Genomic DNA, 16,952 nt, shown 5'->3' on the forward strand with positions numbered 1-16,952 from the left:
AACAAGATGAGGTATTTTCTAAAGGCTTGTTAATAATGCAGTGTTTTCCGATGAGGAACTATAGTCAGATTAGTTAGTGGAACAGAGCATGACTTTACTCACACTAATTACTGGACTGTATTTCAGATGATATTTAGGGCAGCAGAACATGTGTGTCAAATCAAATCAAATTTATTGGTCACATACCCATGATTAGCAGATGGTATTGCGAGTATAGCAAAGTACTTGTGCTTCTAGTTCTGACAGTGCAGTAATATCTAACAATAATCTAATAATTCCACAACTACCCAATACACACAAATCTAAGTATAGGGATGGAATAAGAATATATACATATAAATATATGGATGAGCGATGACCGAGCGGCATAGGCAAGATGCAATAGATGGTATAAAATACAGTATATATAAATATATATATATATATATATATATATATATATATATATGAGCTGAGTAATGCAAGATATGTAAACATTATTAAAGTGGCATTTTTAATGTGACTAGTGATCCATTTATTAAATTGGCCAATGATTTCAAGTCTGTATATTGGCAGCAGCTTGTGTGTGTCACGTTCTGACCAGTAAGGGGTTATTTGTTATTGTAGTTTGGTCAGGACATGGCAGGGGGGTATTTGTTTTATGTAGTTCGGGGTGTGTTAGAGTATGTGTTTATGTAGAGGGGTGTTTGATTAGATTAGTCCGGGGTTTTTGGTGAGGTTCTATGTTGTGTATTTCTATGTCTGATCTAGGGTGTTTAGTTCTATGTTTAGTTAATTGCGATTGGGGCCTTCAATTGGAGGCAGCTGTTTCTCGTTGCCTCTGATTCAAGGTCCTATATCTAGGGGTGTGTTTGTTATGGGATTTGTGGGAGGTTGTTTGTGCATAGCTGTGTGTAGCCTGCATTACGGTTTGTCGGCCGTTTGTTTTCTTGTTTTGTTTGATAAGTGTTCTAAATAAAGTTATAATGAGCATTCACGTACCCGCTGCATTTTGGTCCACTTCCTACGACGGCCGTTACAGTGTGTGTGTGTGTGTGTGTGTGTGTGCGCGTGTGTGTGTGTGCGTGCGTGTGCGTATGTGTGTGTGTGTGTTGTTGCAGTGCACACAGGTCCCAATGCCAGGGAATATGTTAACGATCCATTGGAAGGTGACTCTCGTCCTTTCCTCTCGCCATTATAAAAATATGTTTATTCTAAAGTTGTTATAATACGTTTAAAACATGTTGGACATATACCACTCAAAACAACCTGTCCTCATATTCCCTCACATGACTTTTTACAGTTTTATTTTCTATCATCACTGAGTCGCTAGCTCAGTAGCTACAGCGTGAGGTGGACATGGGAGTGGATTGTATTGAAAGCTCAGCACCTGTACACTCAGGAAAGAAACTGAACTTTGAAACTGGGTGTCGCCTAGTGAGCAGAATAGGCTACAGTGAGCACAAGCATGCAAAGTACAGTATTTCCCATCATGTATGTTGCAAACATGTTGTTACAGTTTTCTTTGTCAATCGCTTTGGTGTTATTTTCACAAGTATGTGGTACATTTTCACAACTCTTAGTACAAAACTCTAAACTGGTCACGCTTGTAACGCAGCCAGTCTTTCATTCAAAACCTGTCATTGTGCGTTCATTTGGATTGTAAACATCTGTCACCACACAACCATTGATTCAAAATATAAGTTTATTGATAAATGTAATGACAACATTGGTTTAATCACCAAAACACAACATAATGATATATTTTCAATTTTGTCGTTTTAACTACCAGTTAATCCAATATCAAACAATGCAAGATAGGTGTTTTAAATCGCTCTTTAGAAGTGTTGAAAGTAATATGCTACAGTACTGCCAGCAGCATACAACCCTGCATTCCACTGCTGGTTTGCTTCTGAAGTTAAGCAGGGTCGGTCCTGAATGAGAGACCAGATCCTGCTGGAAGTGGTGTTGGAGGGCCAGTAGGAAGCACCCTTTCTTCTGGTCTAAGAAAAGATCCCAATACCCCAGGGCAGTGATTGGGAACATTGCCCTGTGTAAGGTGCTGTCTTTTGGATTGGATGTCTTGACTCTCTGTGGTCACTAAAGATCCCATGGCAGTCATCGTAAGAGTAGGGGTGTTAACCCTGGTGTCCTAGCTAAATTCCCAATCTGTCCCTCATACCATCACGGTCACCTAATCATCCCCAGTTTACAATTGGCTCATTCATCCCCCTCCTCTCCCCTGTAACTATTCCCCAGGTTCTTGCTGTAAATGAGAATGTGTTCTCAGTCAGCTTACCTGTTAAAATAAATACAGTAGATTACACAGTTTTCACATTTGGCAATACACTTACAACACCGTTCAAAAGTTTGGGGTCACTTAGAAATGTCCTTTTTTGTCCATTAAAATAACATCAAATTGATTAGAAATACAGTGTAGACATTGTTAATGTTGTAAATGACTATTGTAGCTGGAAACTGAAGATCTCATACAACGCTGTGTACTACTCCCTTCACAGAACAGCGCAAACTGGCTCTAACCAGAATGTAAAGAGGAGTGGGAGGCCCCGGTGTACAACTGCGGAAGAGGACAAGTACATTAGTGTCTAGTTTGAGAAACAGACGCCTCACAAGTCCTCAACTGGCAGCTTCATTAAATAGTACCTGCAAAACACCAGTCTCAACGTCAACAATGAAGAGGTGACTCCGGGATGCTGTCCTTCTAGGCAGCGTGTTTGTCACAACCTGGCTCGTGGGAAGTGACAAAGAGCTCTTATAGGACCAACTCTGCATAAATCTTTTACAATATATGCTTAATAAATGCATCGTATAGTGTGTGTGTGTGTGTGTGTGTGTGTGTGTGTGTGTGTGTGTGTGTGTGTGTGTGTGTGTGTGTGGCAGACTTACAATGATGGCAAAAAACAACATTTGAGAGTGTGCTGACCCTGGTGCTAGAGGTGGTATGCAGCTGGAGGTTGAATGTTTGAAGTGGTACAGGACTATAAAAAGTTTGGGAATCACTAATCGAGATGAAACAGTGATAAGGTTTGGTGAAAAAGTTACCTTGTGATTTTGTGTGTTGTACTTAGTCAATTGAAAATGTGCTTAAAGTTTTGAAAAAAAGCCTATTTGTCACGAATCCCACCGAAGGCGGCTCCCCGCCTGCTCGGGCGGGGCTCGGCGGTCGTCGTCGCCGGCCTACTAGCTGCCGCTGATCCCTTTTTCCTTTTCTGTTGGTATGTCTTATTGTTTGCACCTGTTCCTTATTTGTGTGTGTTGATTTGTGGTTATTTAAGCCTGTTTAGCCCGCCCAGGTTTGTGCGGGATTATATTATCGTCAGTGTGCTTGTTTGATGTGCTGGCGATCTGCTTGGTTTATTTTCTTTCCGGACTGTGTGCCCGTTGTGTATGGGTTGGTAATTTTCTTCACACGCCTGTTGTGTTGGCGTCGACCGTGTCGTACCAGAAAAAATAAATCTCATTTTTCCTTACCTCTGCTCTCTACGCCTGACTCCTACCACCACTCCTAGCATTTGTGACACTATTTGATTATCTGTTTTCAGTTTTGTTGTAAGAGTTGTGAAATTTTACCACATTCTAGTGAAAATAGTACCAATGTGATAAAAAAAACTTTAATAACTGAGATTTATTGAAATTCAATTAAATTATTTAGAATATGTAGCTCAAACAGTACATTTTACAGTGTTGAATCAACACTTAAATAGTTAATTTCAATACTACCTCAGAAAACATATGGTCCCACTCTACAGAGTGTAAAAAGTACTCTCATTATAATGTTACATTTTTTGTGTTAATGTAACACTGCATAATGTAAAACATTAACACTGCATTACACTTGCCATTGTTCCTCAAATGTAACACTACGGTGTAATTAATACTCACAGTGTTATTTCTATTCAACACTAGTGCTAATCTAGTATTAACTGCTATTAGTGTTATGCAAAAACACTGTTACAGTAAGTGATTTTGGGTGTTGTTACACTATATGGTCTAAAGCCGAATTTACATATTTTCCATGGTGCCTTTTCTTTTGGAGTGAATTGTAGAGATACCACCCATGACTGTATTTGTTAGTGACAGAGAGATGGCTGTTGAATTATTTCCTTTTAAATGTCTGTGGCTTTCACCAAATGAGTACCCAGGTAAAAGTTATCACTAAAACTGTAACTTTACGACATTATATCATAAGGCCTTGCTTTTAAAAAATATATATATATTTTACCTTTATTTAACTAGGCAAGTCAGTTAAGAACAAATTCTTATTTTCAATGACGGCCTAGGAACAGTGTGTTAACTGCCTTGCTTTGACCTAGTTTTACCCTTATCTAGTTTTACCCTAACAGTGGGGTTAGGAAAATGCTGGTTAATTAATTATAGGCCACCTCAGGCTCGCAAAGTGATGTCTAATTCCTTTTGGAATCCAGCCAGTGTTAGGATTAGCCTGGTACGAACCATCCTGATCTCGCAAACTTAAATTTTATGTAAACATTTTTTATTTAACCTTTATTTAACTAGGCAAGTCAGTTAAGAACAAATTCTTATTTTACAATGACGGCCTACCCCGGACAAACTCTCCCCTAACCCATAGTGTAAACTCGCGAGATCAGGATGGTTCATAAGAAGTTTGAATTTTTATTCAACCACAACCTACATTCAGAATGACTACCAGGGTCAGGAACTCAAATAAAGGAGACTACCTCAACCATTTAAACTGGAACAACCATTTCAGTGATGCGCGCAATACATCTAAATAACTAATTGGTTTAGTTTAATTTTATATTTGTGTAGCATAACAGTAATCAATTAATCAATGTACAAGCAAAAAAACGATAGTAAGTACAATCCCCCCCCAAAAAAATCAACCTGCATAGCATGCTGATATATGATAATGATGGGTGTGGTTTTGATGGGACTGTTTTACTCTCTACAGTGTAAAACAATAACTCTGGTTACTAACACCAACACTGGGGTTCTTTTACACCACTGTGTGTTAATTTCACTTTAACAGAGTGAATGTAACTCCTGAATCAACACTATAAATATTACACTGAAAAATCTACACTTGCTGTGTATGCACATAAAGGGGAGAATAAAACTCTAACTAGCCAAAAGAAATAGTGCACAAAAAAAAGTTGCTACAATGATTTCCTGACTTGATCTTAGAGGCACACTCAACTCCAAATCACATGAATACATTTTATTTCCCCTGGTATAATTTTCGTATTTTACATCTCTATCTCTTTCTCTCTCTCTCACACACACACACACGCACAGACACACACGCGCGCGCGCACACACACACACACACACACACACGCTGTCAAAGCCTCACCCTCTATTATTTTCCACCAAACGCATTTCCTTCACCGTATAAATAGGAAGGCGCGCACATCTGCACTTCACAACGAGGCGTGGTTTAGAACGGACAGGTGGGCTGCTGCTGTAATACTGCCGTGAACATTAGCTCAACTAGGATACTTATTTCACTCCCGGAGACCAACACTTTACCCTGCAAACATGCCCAAGTGCCCAAAATGCACGAAGGAAGTTTACTTCGGTAAGACATCTTTATTGTGTCGATTCAGATTATTATTCATTTGTTTTGCAATTAGTTTACTCAACATACGCGCTTGCGTGTCACGTTTCCCATATGTGTCTTGCGGACAGTTGGATATAGTTTTTAGTTTACTATCTTGTCTGCAGCTTTCAAAAAGCTATTGAGAGATTGTGAGAGCGATGATGAACGCATCACTTGAGCAATTTCCTGTTATGAATTATGCTTGCAAAAAAAATGATTGTGACTGCAAAATATTTTTGCGACAAAGTTTGAATAACTAGTTAATAGCAATTCTAGTAAATGTAGTTGACTAGGCCTAATTGGTTGAGGACTGCAATGTTTTTTTGCCCAATCCTACTAAAATCCACTACACGTAGTATTTTATGGGAGTCCCTTTCCCTCAGAATAAAAGTAAACTCTAGAGATTTCCCATGGTGATAACATTTTGCTGTCATAGGAGTGGCACTGCAGGTCCTGCCAAGTCAGTGGATCAGCAGACAGCACTTACTGCATTAGGGAGAGAGGGAGAGAAGGGATAAGACCGGGATAAAAAGCTACAACGGGCATTAGGACCCCCTTAATACATCTCTCAGACCTTAAATGGAATATGAGATCATTTAGCTATATATCAGGTTTGAAATTCATGCAAGGTCAGGTTGGCAGTAACTATCTGTTTGCATTGGAGATTTGATGGAGTTCTAGCCTGCTTGATTTATCTCTCTCAACAACTGCGATAGTAAGGGAGTGTAATGATGAGTACTGTGTGGGGTATGATGACCTCTCATACCCATGTGGGAAGGGTACTGGGTTTATCATTGCCAAGGCTGAAGGAGACAAAGTAGTTCCATCAAATAACTATCGCTGGTTCCATCTTTTAGACTAGTATTTTGTTTTCGTACTTCTTTAAGTTGGAAGAGGAAGAAAGAAATGTCCTCTCTTTCATCCGGTGAGTCCCAATAGCCTTGGTTGGCCTCTGTCTGGGGAGGTCCATGGAGGCAGCAGGGCTGATTGGTTCATCTGGGGGAAAGAAGGAAGAAAGAGGACATGACCATTTGATGTATGTCTTGATCCATTTAGCACATTTCCTTCATCTCCAGTAGTTAAACTCTTAGACTTAGTCATCTCCAGTAGTTGAACTCCTAGACTTAGTCATCTCTGGAGACACACAAAGCCATGAGACACAGTGCAAAGCCACAAAGCCTCTCTCGCACTCTTTCTCTCTTTTTCTCTCTCTCTGTCTTCTCTTATCTTCTCTCTATTCTCTCTGTCTTCTCGTATCCTCTCTCTCTCTCTCTCTCTCTCTCTCTCTCTCTCTCTCTCTACAGTAAGGTTGGCCTGTCAGTCAGATGAATTGACGCTGCTGGCTGGGGAGCCACACTTTCCTTTTCTCCTGCAGATTAACTTCCCCCTCGGCCAAAACAAGCGAACCGATTTGTTTCAATCGTTTGTTGCTGAAAAATCCCCAGTGAAAAAACAGCTCTGTGTCTCTCTCCAGCCATGAATTAAAATGTCTCAGGGCGAAAGGGCATTGAAGCTAAGCTATGTTTTCTTAAACCTCGAGTGAGTGCTATCGGTTTTCTCTTTCATAAATACACCTTTGAAATAGTTGTTTCAGAAAGTTCTCTCTGTCATATCAGTTGTATAGCTGTGCTCAAGGTAGAAGCTACAGTATACGGTCTTGCTTGGGAATGCTTGTGCAGCGACTCTCCATCATCAAGGTGGGACCATTCACGATCTGTTCCACTGTAGCCCTGTTTTACTACCTGACCAGGCCTATTTCCTATTCACTGCCTCTCTCTACCCACCTGATCTCAACTCCCCAGAGCCCCCACCTCTCCTCTACCCCATCCCTCTCTCCCAGCGGTAGCTGGGCTCTCAGATGGAAGCAATCATGCTACTGCTGCCACAGTCAGGGACTGATGGAGGGAAAGTACATCTGCTTCCAGAGAAAGGAGGAGGAGGGAGGGAGAGCGGAAAACAATAAAACTTATCCACCCTCCCTGGAACGAGAGACAGAGGCAAAGGGAGAGAAACAGAGAGACAGAGAAAGACCGAGAGACAAAGATGGAGAGAGAGAGTGAGGAGGTGAAGCATGAAACACATGAGAATATCATTGCCAATAGACTGCCTATAGGTACTTATCACAGTGGGAGGCCATTCCTTCTCTTGCTAGAACAAATGCGGTATCTGCTGCGTGCCGACCCGGTAGCGACGAACCTAACGAAATGCTTGTCAGTGGCCAACGACTTTGAGCCAATCAGAGATCACGAACCCGCACGTGGGTCAGCCAACAGAACATTTTTTTAAAATAGGGCATTTTCTCCATACATCCAGTCACACTTCATATGCAATGTGGGCTATGGGATGGTAGCTAGCTAAGTGCACAGACGCAATGCACACAATACTAGATGCTTCCTCCAAGCTAGCTTACCACTGTAGCTTGTATTGACATTATAATTAAATTAGCTAGTTTCCATGAAACAGCTGCCTGTGTTAGCTGCCAAGTTAGTGCAGTGTCCTTAGCTAGCTAGCTATGTTGTGCTAGCTAAAAATATGCAAACGTTAGCTAGTTAGCAAAACATGTGGCTATGGACTGGCAGTATGGGATTATGGAGAGTGAATTAATTTGTTTCTTCATCTTCTTGCTAGGTTGTTATCTAGATGTGGCCATCTGGCTAGTATCAAGAAGGGCTTTCTACAAAATAGTAACATTAGCGCAGATAGCTTAGAAACTAGACCATAAGCAATATGCACAGATATGCATTGCCAAACAACGCTACTGCCACCTTCTGGTTTGGAGTATTTTAACAAGGCTGAGTGGCCGACGACTTCCAAGGTCTTTGCTGTGTGAACACAAACTAAATTGACTGCCAACACTCTGTTCAGAAGTTCTAAGTACTGTCGTCAGGCAAACGTTTGGCAATCCTACCGGTGTGTCTGAGCTTTAAGAGCTAAGGAGGGGCACCAACCGTCACAGTGTGCAGAGAATTACCCAGGAACCAAAATCGATGTCATCCTAACTGCATGTTTCCTCAAGACATGGACCACTTCTATTAAGAACTGAGCCAATCCAGTGCCCGTGTTCAATTTAGGGTGGAACAGTGCTTCTCAAAGGACTGCATTGTCTCAGTCAGGACATAACAAATGATTAGACACGCATGGAAAATGTACGACTTGTTTACATCATTAGCACCTCTGAAGCATTTATCCACAGTCTTTATAAATGATAGCCTGGTGTAGGTTTACTGAAGGCGCACCCTGTATTCATTTCAACCATAGAACGTGTGAAAGTAATAATGAAAAATGAGAGGCGATGTACCAGGAAGAGGGAAAACAGAAGTGCTTCACTTCCTGACACGTGTCCCAGCCGGGTGTCATATGAATTCATCTTTTAGAGGATGATAAACAGGGCTGCGAGAACTTTTCCATTCATCATTCTTTGGAGGGTTGGATGTGGTGACTGAAGCGTTGAATGCTTCCGCATCTGGGTGTTTTTCCGTGTGTGTGTGTGTGTGTGTGTGTGTGTGTGTGTTGGATGGAGTCCATTCATATTATTGCTCCACAGTGATGAGCAAATTGATGCAGACAGCAGATCAACTCATCTGACTCTCTCCCACACACACACCCCAGTCAGTCCCACCCTATGGCAATTACACCAGCATGCACTTTACTCACACACCCACAGACAGACAGACGGACAACAGCTCTCTGATGCCTTAGGAATGACCTGACTAGTCATAGCCAGTGGTCAGAACACAATTGAAGGAATGTTGCTATGTTCATGAAAATAGACCTTATTCATGTGTCGGCCACTGTGTGAATGAGGTCTGTTAACCCAACAGCTTTCCTCTGACACTGTAACTCAAGCTAAGACACAGCAGCACCATTATAGTCTGGTCCAGAGGGACGTCCAGAGGGACGTCGTGAAGACGTGAAGAGGGACGTCCCTTCTCGGTTTCCTGATCCCCATGTCTTGTTATTGGAAGTAAAGTACAGTAATTAGTGTTGGCCCAGAGCATTCCACCCATCCTCTACAGAGCCAGCTGGAATGCTGTAAGACTCCCCGGCTGACTGCACTGGCTGAATGACTGACTGACTGACTGAGACACTAGTTGACTGGGTTAGGTTAGGTTAGGTTAGTTCTCTGTCTTCCTGGTTTCAGTGTTGTGTAATCAGGTCTTATTATTCCGTTTTTTCCCCTCCATAATTGAAAACAAAATGGAGACAGCAGTTGGATCCATACGCACACTAAATCCCTGACCTGACAAATAATACCCAATGATACATAGGCCTACTGTGCATAAACTCAGAAATACACTGAAGTCAAATGCAATTCTACAAATATGTTGAGACCTTTAGAATAACTTACAGTAATTCCAAAAGTGAAGCAAGAGCTCCCATGATGGATCTGCCGTTTATTACTTAAACATTTGCTTTAAATCTTTTCTTGAGTAAGACTTTAGCAGGACCCTCAGGCCCAGTTGTATCCACAGATGGTACTAATAAAGTTATGCCCCGGTGTGTTTTCTTTTTCTCTAGTTTATTTATTACAAAACTTCATGAGAACGGTTTTGTACGTTGTGCACTTCCTGTCCTCATGCTTGGGAGTTGGCCTCTTGTTTGGCATGGAGTGTGTGTACGCCCATGTGCACGTATGTGTGTGTGCTCGTGCACGTATGTGTGTGCATACGTGCGTTGTGTTCAGTATCATGAACTGAGCAGCAATTGGCTCCCATCAGACACAGTACATTTTTATTTGGCTCTCTCTCCCGTTGCATCATGGGATAGGTCTCAGCAGACACAGCCCTCCAAGCTTGAACATCTCTTCTCATAAAACTCCTGAAACACATGACTATGGCTTCCCTCCCTGTTTAACGACCATCGTCATGATGGCTGTTTTTTGCAAATCGTTCCTCACAGTTCAGCCCGGATATAAAGACTCTCTTTATCAGGTTTTTATGATGCCAAAAGGAGGGGAAAAAGGGAAGGGAGTGCAAATTCCACAGGGTGTCTCCTCTCTCTCTCTCTCTCTCTCTCTCTCTCTCCTCAGAGGCTCAGCCAACCACCGCACCCTCCTAATGTTCTTGTGAGTAACGCGTTATCTGTGTGTGTGGGTAGGGAAATCAACACTGTGCTGGACCTAGGCTAGACCTGTAGCGTTCGACCATGGAGCTCACAGTTCCTCTGGGGTACCATGTACTGTAATGCAGCCCCAGTATGACCCTGCAAGTTACATACAGTATCCATACCCTCTGCAGACCACAATGCCCTTCTCTGTGTGGAACTGTGGCACTCTGTGCGATGTGGGAGGGATGCATGTCATTGTGAGTGGGCCGTGTCCATTAGCTAAACGTGTCTGTTTATCTCTTTGTCTCACAGCGGAGAGGGTGACATCACTGGGGAAGGACTGGCACAGGCCCTGTCTGAAGTGTGAGAAGTGCAGCAAGACGCTGTCAGCCGGATCACACGCAGAGGTCAGACGACACACACACACACACACACAAGCAAGCTCATGCACACACCTCACACATACCTCACATGCCACTCACACTGAATTATTAGCTGACAAATATTTCAATGAAAATAATGATATTGGAATAAAAAATATATGTATGTTTGTTCGCTAATCACAGATCATATTTCTCATAGAGTACCATTAAAGAGATTCCCCGGTACCTTTCTATTTTTTTGCCAGTAGTTCTGAAAGTAGCGCTCACGAGCCAAAAGTGGTCTCTGAAAAATGGGTACTATGTCACATATGTGGCAATATCTGCACCACGTCATTGCCCTCTCGCTTGTTCTACTGTGTGTGTATCTTGCTAACTGTCACTCAAATTGCGAGGGGCTGAAGCTCATTGGCTAGAACTCAAATTGCTAGGGGTCTGGCCCACATGGGGGGAAAATGGAGGAAAAACAGTCGCTTTCAAACTAGGAATTTGATTATGCATGTATGAACTACACATTCAGCCTAAAACGGGAGGTTTGAAAAGTATTAGTAGTCATTCCGGAGCATGTCTTTAAGCCCACATTCTGGCCCATAAATCTTTCATAAGAATTCATAAGAATTCTTGACCTATCACACAGATTGTGTAGAAAGTGTGGATACAATCAAATGCTGGTATTTTTAAATCAGCCTGGTACTAATACCCTCTATCTCTTTCTCGATGTAGCACGATGGCAAGCCTTATTGTAACAACCCCTGCTACTCTGCACTATTCGGGCCTAAAGGTGAGTTCTTCTTCATTACTATTGTAATGGCCCTTGGTGCAAGGTGCCTTAACAATCTATCTCAGTAAGGATACCCCAATTGAGAGATATCATAATTATATTAACATAACCCATATTACCTAGGGTGTTTCTATGTTTTGGGCTCAAAGTACATGTAACAAGATAGCAGTTGATAAGTTGAACTCAGTGACATTGGAGCCACACATATGTACGTAGCCTGATAAAGCGCTTACATCCTGTATGGAAAGTCCAGGATCATTGTCCTCCTTACATGAACCTGTGACTGAATGAGCTCATTGTAACCTTTACAATACCCACCTCAGTGAGGTTCAGGCTTCCACAAATAACATTGTGGTCATCGTGCTAAAAATCTTATCAGTTTCTCTCGTTGGATATGAATAACCTACGAACTATCTGCTCAAACACGCTCTTTCACTTTAAAAAGTAGGATAGCTTCTCATCGCATAATGGTCCCCCTCAGTTCTTTCAGCTGTGCATTGACTGAGATATCCTGAATGAGATAAATAGTTGGAATTGTCAGTCGGAATAGGACCAGCGCCAGTCATAGCCAAGGTCATATCGCCTGGTCTTGTTGGTTCCACGTGGTGGCTCTAGAAGGGCTGCTGTGGAATGGGGTCAGAGACCACTGGAGTTTCCATTGTTGTGGTTCCGCTGCTCCCATTTCCTCCTGAAACTTAATCCCAAAATGTTTGGCTGACATACAGTATACAGTCTCCTGACCAAATTCTCTCTCTCACTCTCACTCTCTCACAGGTTTTGGACGCGGAGGAGCTGAAAGCCACACATTCACCAAGTAGAGCCACTCAGGTACAGGCCAGTGTACTCATTCCAAAGATAGACCAACCACATTGATATCACTCCCATTCAAATACATTTACATTTACATTTAAGTCATTTAGCAGACGCTCTTATCCAGAGCGACTTACAAATTGGTGCATTCACCTTATGATATCCAGTGGAACAACCACTTTACAATAGTGCATCTAAATCTTTTAAGGGGGGGGGGGGGTTAGAAGGATTACTTTATCCTATCCTAGGTATTCCTTAAAGAGGTGGGGTTTCAGGTGTCTCCGGAAGGTGGTGACTGACTCCGCTGTCCTGGCGTCGCGAGGGAGCTTGTTCCACCATTGGGGTGCCAGAGCAGCGAACAGTTTTGACTGGGCTGAGCGGGAACTGTGCTTCCTCAGAGGTAGGGGGGCCAGCAGGCCAGAGGTGGATGAACGCAGTGCCCTTGTTTGGATGTAGGGCCTGATCAGAGCCTGAAGGTATGGAGGTGCCGTTCCCTTCACAGCTCCGTAGGCAATCACCATGGTCTTGTAGCGGATGCGAGCTTCAACTGGAAGCCAGTGGAGAAAGCGGAGGAGCGGGGTGACGTGAGAGAACTTGGGAAGGTTGAACACCAGACGGGCTGCGGCGTTCTGGATGAGTTGTAGGGGTTTAATGGCACAGGCAGGGAGCCCAGCCAACAGCGAGTTGCAGTAATCCAGACGGGAGATGACAAGTGCCTGGATTAGGACCTGCGCCGCTTCCTGTGTGAGGCAGGGTCGTACTCTGCGAATGTTGTAGAGCATGAACCTACAGGATCGGGTCACCGCCTTGATGTTAGTGGAGAATGACAGGGTGTTGTCCAGGATCACGCCAAGGTTCTTAGCACTCTGGGAGGAGGACACAAGGGAGTTGTCAACCGTGATGGCGAGATCATGGAACGGGCAGTCCTTCCCCGGGAGGAAGAGCAGCTCCGTCTTGCCGAGGTTTAGCTTGAGCTGGTGATCTGTCATCCACACTGATATGTCTGACAGAGATGCGATTCGCCGCCTGGTTATCAGAAGGGGGAAAGGAGAAGATTAATTGTGTGTCGTCTGCATAGCAATGATAGGAGAGACCATGTGAAGATATGACAGAGCCAAGTGACTTGGTGTATAGCGAGAATAGGAGAGGGCCTAGAACAGAGCCCTGGGGGACACCAGTGGTGAGAGCGCATGGTGCGGAGACAGATTCTCGCCACGCCATCTGGTAGGAGCGACCTGTCAGGTAGGACGCAATCCAAGCGTGGGCCGCGCCGGAGATGCCCAACTCGGAGAGGGTGGAGAGGAGGATCTGATGGTTCACAGTATCAAAGGCAGCAGATAGGTCTAGAAGGATGAGAGCAGAGGAGAGAGAGTTAGCTTTAGCAGTGCGGAGAGCCTCCGTGACACAGAGAAGAGCAGTCTCAGTTGAATGCCCAGTCTTGAAACCTGACTGATTAGGATCAAGAAGGTCATTCTGAGAGAGATAGCAGGAGAGCTGGCCAAGGACGGCACGTTCAAGAGTTTTGGAGAGAAAAGAAAGAAGGGATACTGGTCTGTAGTTGTTGACATCGGAGGGATCGAGTGTAGGTTTTTTCAGAAGGGGTGCAACTCTCGCTCTCTTGAAGACGGAAGGGACGTAGCCAGCGGTCAAGGATGAGTTGATGAGCGAGGTGAGGAAGGGGAGAAGGTCTCCGGTAATGGTCTGGAGAAGAGAGGAGGGGATAGGGTCAAGTGGGCAGGTTGTTGGGCGGCCGGCCGTCACAAGACGCGAGATTTCATCTGGAGAGAGAGGGGAGAAAGAGGTCAAAGCACAGGGTAGGGCAGTGTGAGCAGGACCAGCGGTGTCGTTTATCGTCAACCTTCTTTTCAAAATGGTTGACGAAGTCATCCGCAGAGAGGGGGGGGGAGGATTCAGGAGGGAGGAGAAGGTAGCAAAGAGCTTCCTAGGGTTAGAGGCAGATGCTTGGAATTTAGAGTGGTAGAAAGTGGCTTTAGCAGCAGAGACAGAAGAGGAGAATGTAGAAAGGAGGGAGTGAAAGGGTGCCAGGTCCGCAGGGAGGCGAGTTTTCCTCCATTTCCGCTCGGCTGCCCGGAGCCCTGTTCTGTGAGCTCGTAGTGAGTCGTCGAGCCACGGAGCAGGAGGGGAGGACCGAGCCGGCCTGGAGGATAGGGGACAGAGAAAATCAAAGGATGCAGAAAGGGAGGAGAGGAGGGTTGAGGAGGCAGAATCAGGAGATAGGTTGGAGAAGGTTTGAGCAGAGGGAAGAGATGATAGGATGGAAGAGGAGAGAGTAGCGGGAGAGAGAGAGCGAAGGTTGGGACGGCGCAATACCATCCGAGTAGGGGCAGAGTGAGAAGTGTTGGATGAGAGCAAGAGGGAAAAGGATACAAGGTAGTGGTCGGAGATTTGGAGGGGAGTTGCAATGAGATTAGTGGAAGAACAGCATCTAGTAAAGATGAGGTCAAGCGTATTGCCTGCCTTGTGAGTAGGGGGGGAAGGTGAGAGGGTGAGGTCAAAAGAGGAGAGGAGTGGAAAGAAGGAGGCAGAGAGGAATGAGTCAAAGGTAGACGTGGGGAGATTAAAGTCACCCAGAACTGTGAGAGGTGAGCCATCCTCAGGAAAGGAACTTATCAAGGCGTCAAGCTCATTGATGAACTCTCCAAGGGAACCTGGTGGGCGATAAATGATAAGGATGTTAAGCTTGAAAGGGCTGGTAACTGTGACAGCATGGAATTCAAATGAGGAGATAGACAGATGGGTCAGGGGAGAAAGAGAGAATGTCCACTTGGGAGAGATGAGGATTCCAGTGCCACCACCCCGCTGGGTCGATGCTCTAGGGGTATGCGAGAACACGTGGGCAGACGAAGAGAGAGCAGTAGGAGTAGCAGTGTTATCTGTGGTAATCCATGTTTCCGTCAGCGCCAGGAAGTCTAGGGACTGGAGGGTAGCATAGGCTGAGATGAACTCAGCCTTGTTGGCTGCAGACCGGCAGTTCCAGAGGCTGCCGGAGACCTGGAACTCCACGTGAGTCGTGCGCGCTGGGACCACCAGGTTAGAGTGGCAGCGGCCACGCGGTGTGAAGCGTTTGTATGGCCTGTGCAGAGAGGAGAGAACAGGGATAGACAGACACATAGTTGACAAGCTACAGAAGTGTTGTTTCTTGTATTATTGTCTCTTGTGTCTTTAGAGAACTGTTTCACTTTGATGTCCTGATTTTCTCTTTCTTTTCTTCTGTTAACTAGATATTCTTTGTTGTTCTTCGTTAGCTAGCTAGCTTCTTCCAAAAGAGTCCCTAGCAACTGCTTAGCAACTGGTAAACAATTCAGCTAGCTAAGATAACTACAATTTTATGAAAAATAGTTATTTTTCAAAAGCCTATCTTCTTTGTTTGTTGCTTGTTTTAGAATAGACCTTAATATAGAAGCAAAACAAATACATGGAGACAATACATTCACCTTCACCACCAACCTTAGCCTTACAAATGCTACAAACATTAGAGATTGTTGTTTTATTTAATAAAAATACAAACATAACATTTTCTCCTTTCTTCGCAGGTTCACCCACCACACCAAGAAGAAGGCAACTCTGCGTTCTACAACGTCCTCCATACCATACTAAACCAAAATAAACAACCAAAGAAGTTCCTTTTCGGGACCACCATTTTGTGTTATTTTCTGTCTTTGTGTTATCTAGAGGAGTCAGCCTTAATACACAGCAGAGATGTTCTCATTTCCCACTAGTGGATCGGAGGGGTATACAATCACCTCTCTGTTCCTTTACTTGTTCTTAAATTCTGATTAAACACTCTTTTTTTCAAAATGTTTTACTCTCCTATTCATTCATTTCTCGTGGCCTTGTACTTTACAAGGGTTGCGTTCCCCTGCCCCGACGTTGCCTGCAGCAACCGACGGTTTGTGTGCCACATCATAGACTGTGTCATCGACTGACAGATTGCTATAACATATGATGTGGTTAGGTGATACGTAAAATACCTATCCAGGCATTGTATGATTTGGCAGACATCAGCAACACCTGGGCAGAGGAACACGCCCAAGGTTTCAGTATACTTTAGTATATAACATTTCTCCTGTCTCAGTTAGAAGCTCACCCATTATTACACTTGATTATGACTACTTGCTACAAGCCAAGAAAACTTGGACATGTCCACTGTGTTCAAGTATGCAAGAGGAAAAAACATCAGGCCAACCATAGATAATAGTCGCCTTATATTGTCAGTGTCCCCATGCCTTAGCAGTTGGCACTAAACACTAACTCAATCAGTAATCAAATTGGACTAGGATCTGGACACAGGATTATGGACGAGAGCAGGAGTAGAAATCTTTCAACATCGCAGTAA

General features: G+C 43.9%; 1 protein-coding gene across 1 annotated transcript; it reads left to right on the forward strand.

Annotated features, from left to right (window-relative positions):
- The first annotated feature begins 5,381 nt into the window (after window positions 1–5,381).
- crip1 (cysteine-rich protein 1) lies at window positions 5,382–16,410 on the forward strand. The gene is given in 5 exon segments (NM_001140585.3): window positions 5,382–5,557; window positions 10,937–11,031; window positions 11,728–11,785; window positions 12,560–12,613; window positions 16,150–16,410. Coding segments are annotated over 4 exon segments (237 nt in total). The 5' UTR covers window positions 5,382–5,517; the 3' UTR covers window positions 12,604–12,613; window positions 16,150–16,410.
- Window positions 16,411–16,952: the final 542 nt, after the last annotated feature.

The sequence above is a fragment of the Salmo salar genome, chromosome 01 (assembly GCF_965601325.2).
Source record: "Salmo salar chromosome 01, fSalSal1, whole genome shotgun sequence".
In the NCBI taxonomy this organism is placed as follows: Eukaryota; Metazoa; Chordata; class Actinopteri; order Salmoniformes; family Salmonidae; genus Salmo; species Salmo salar.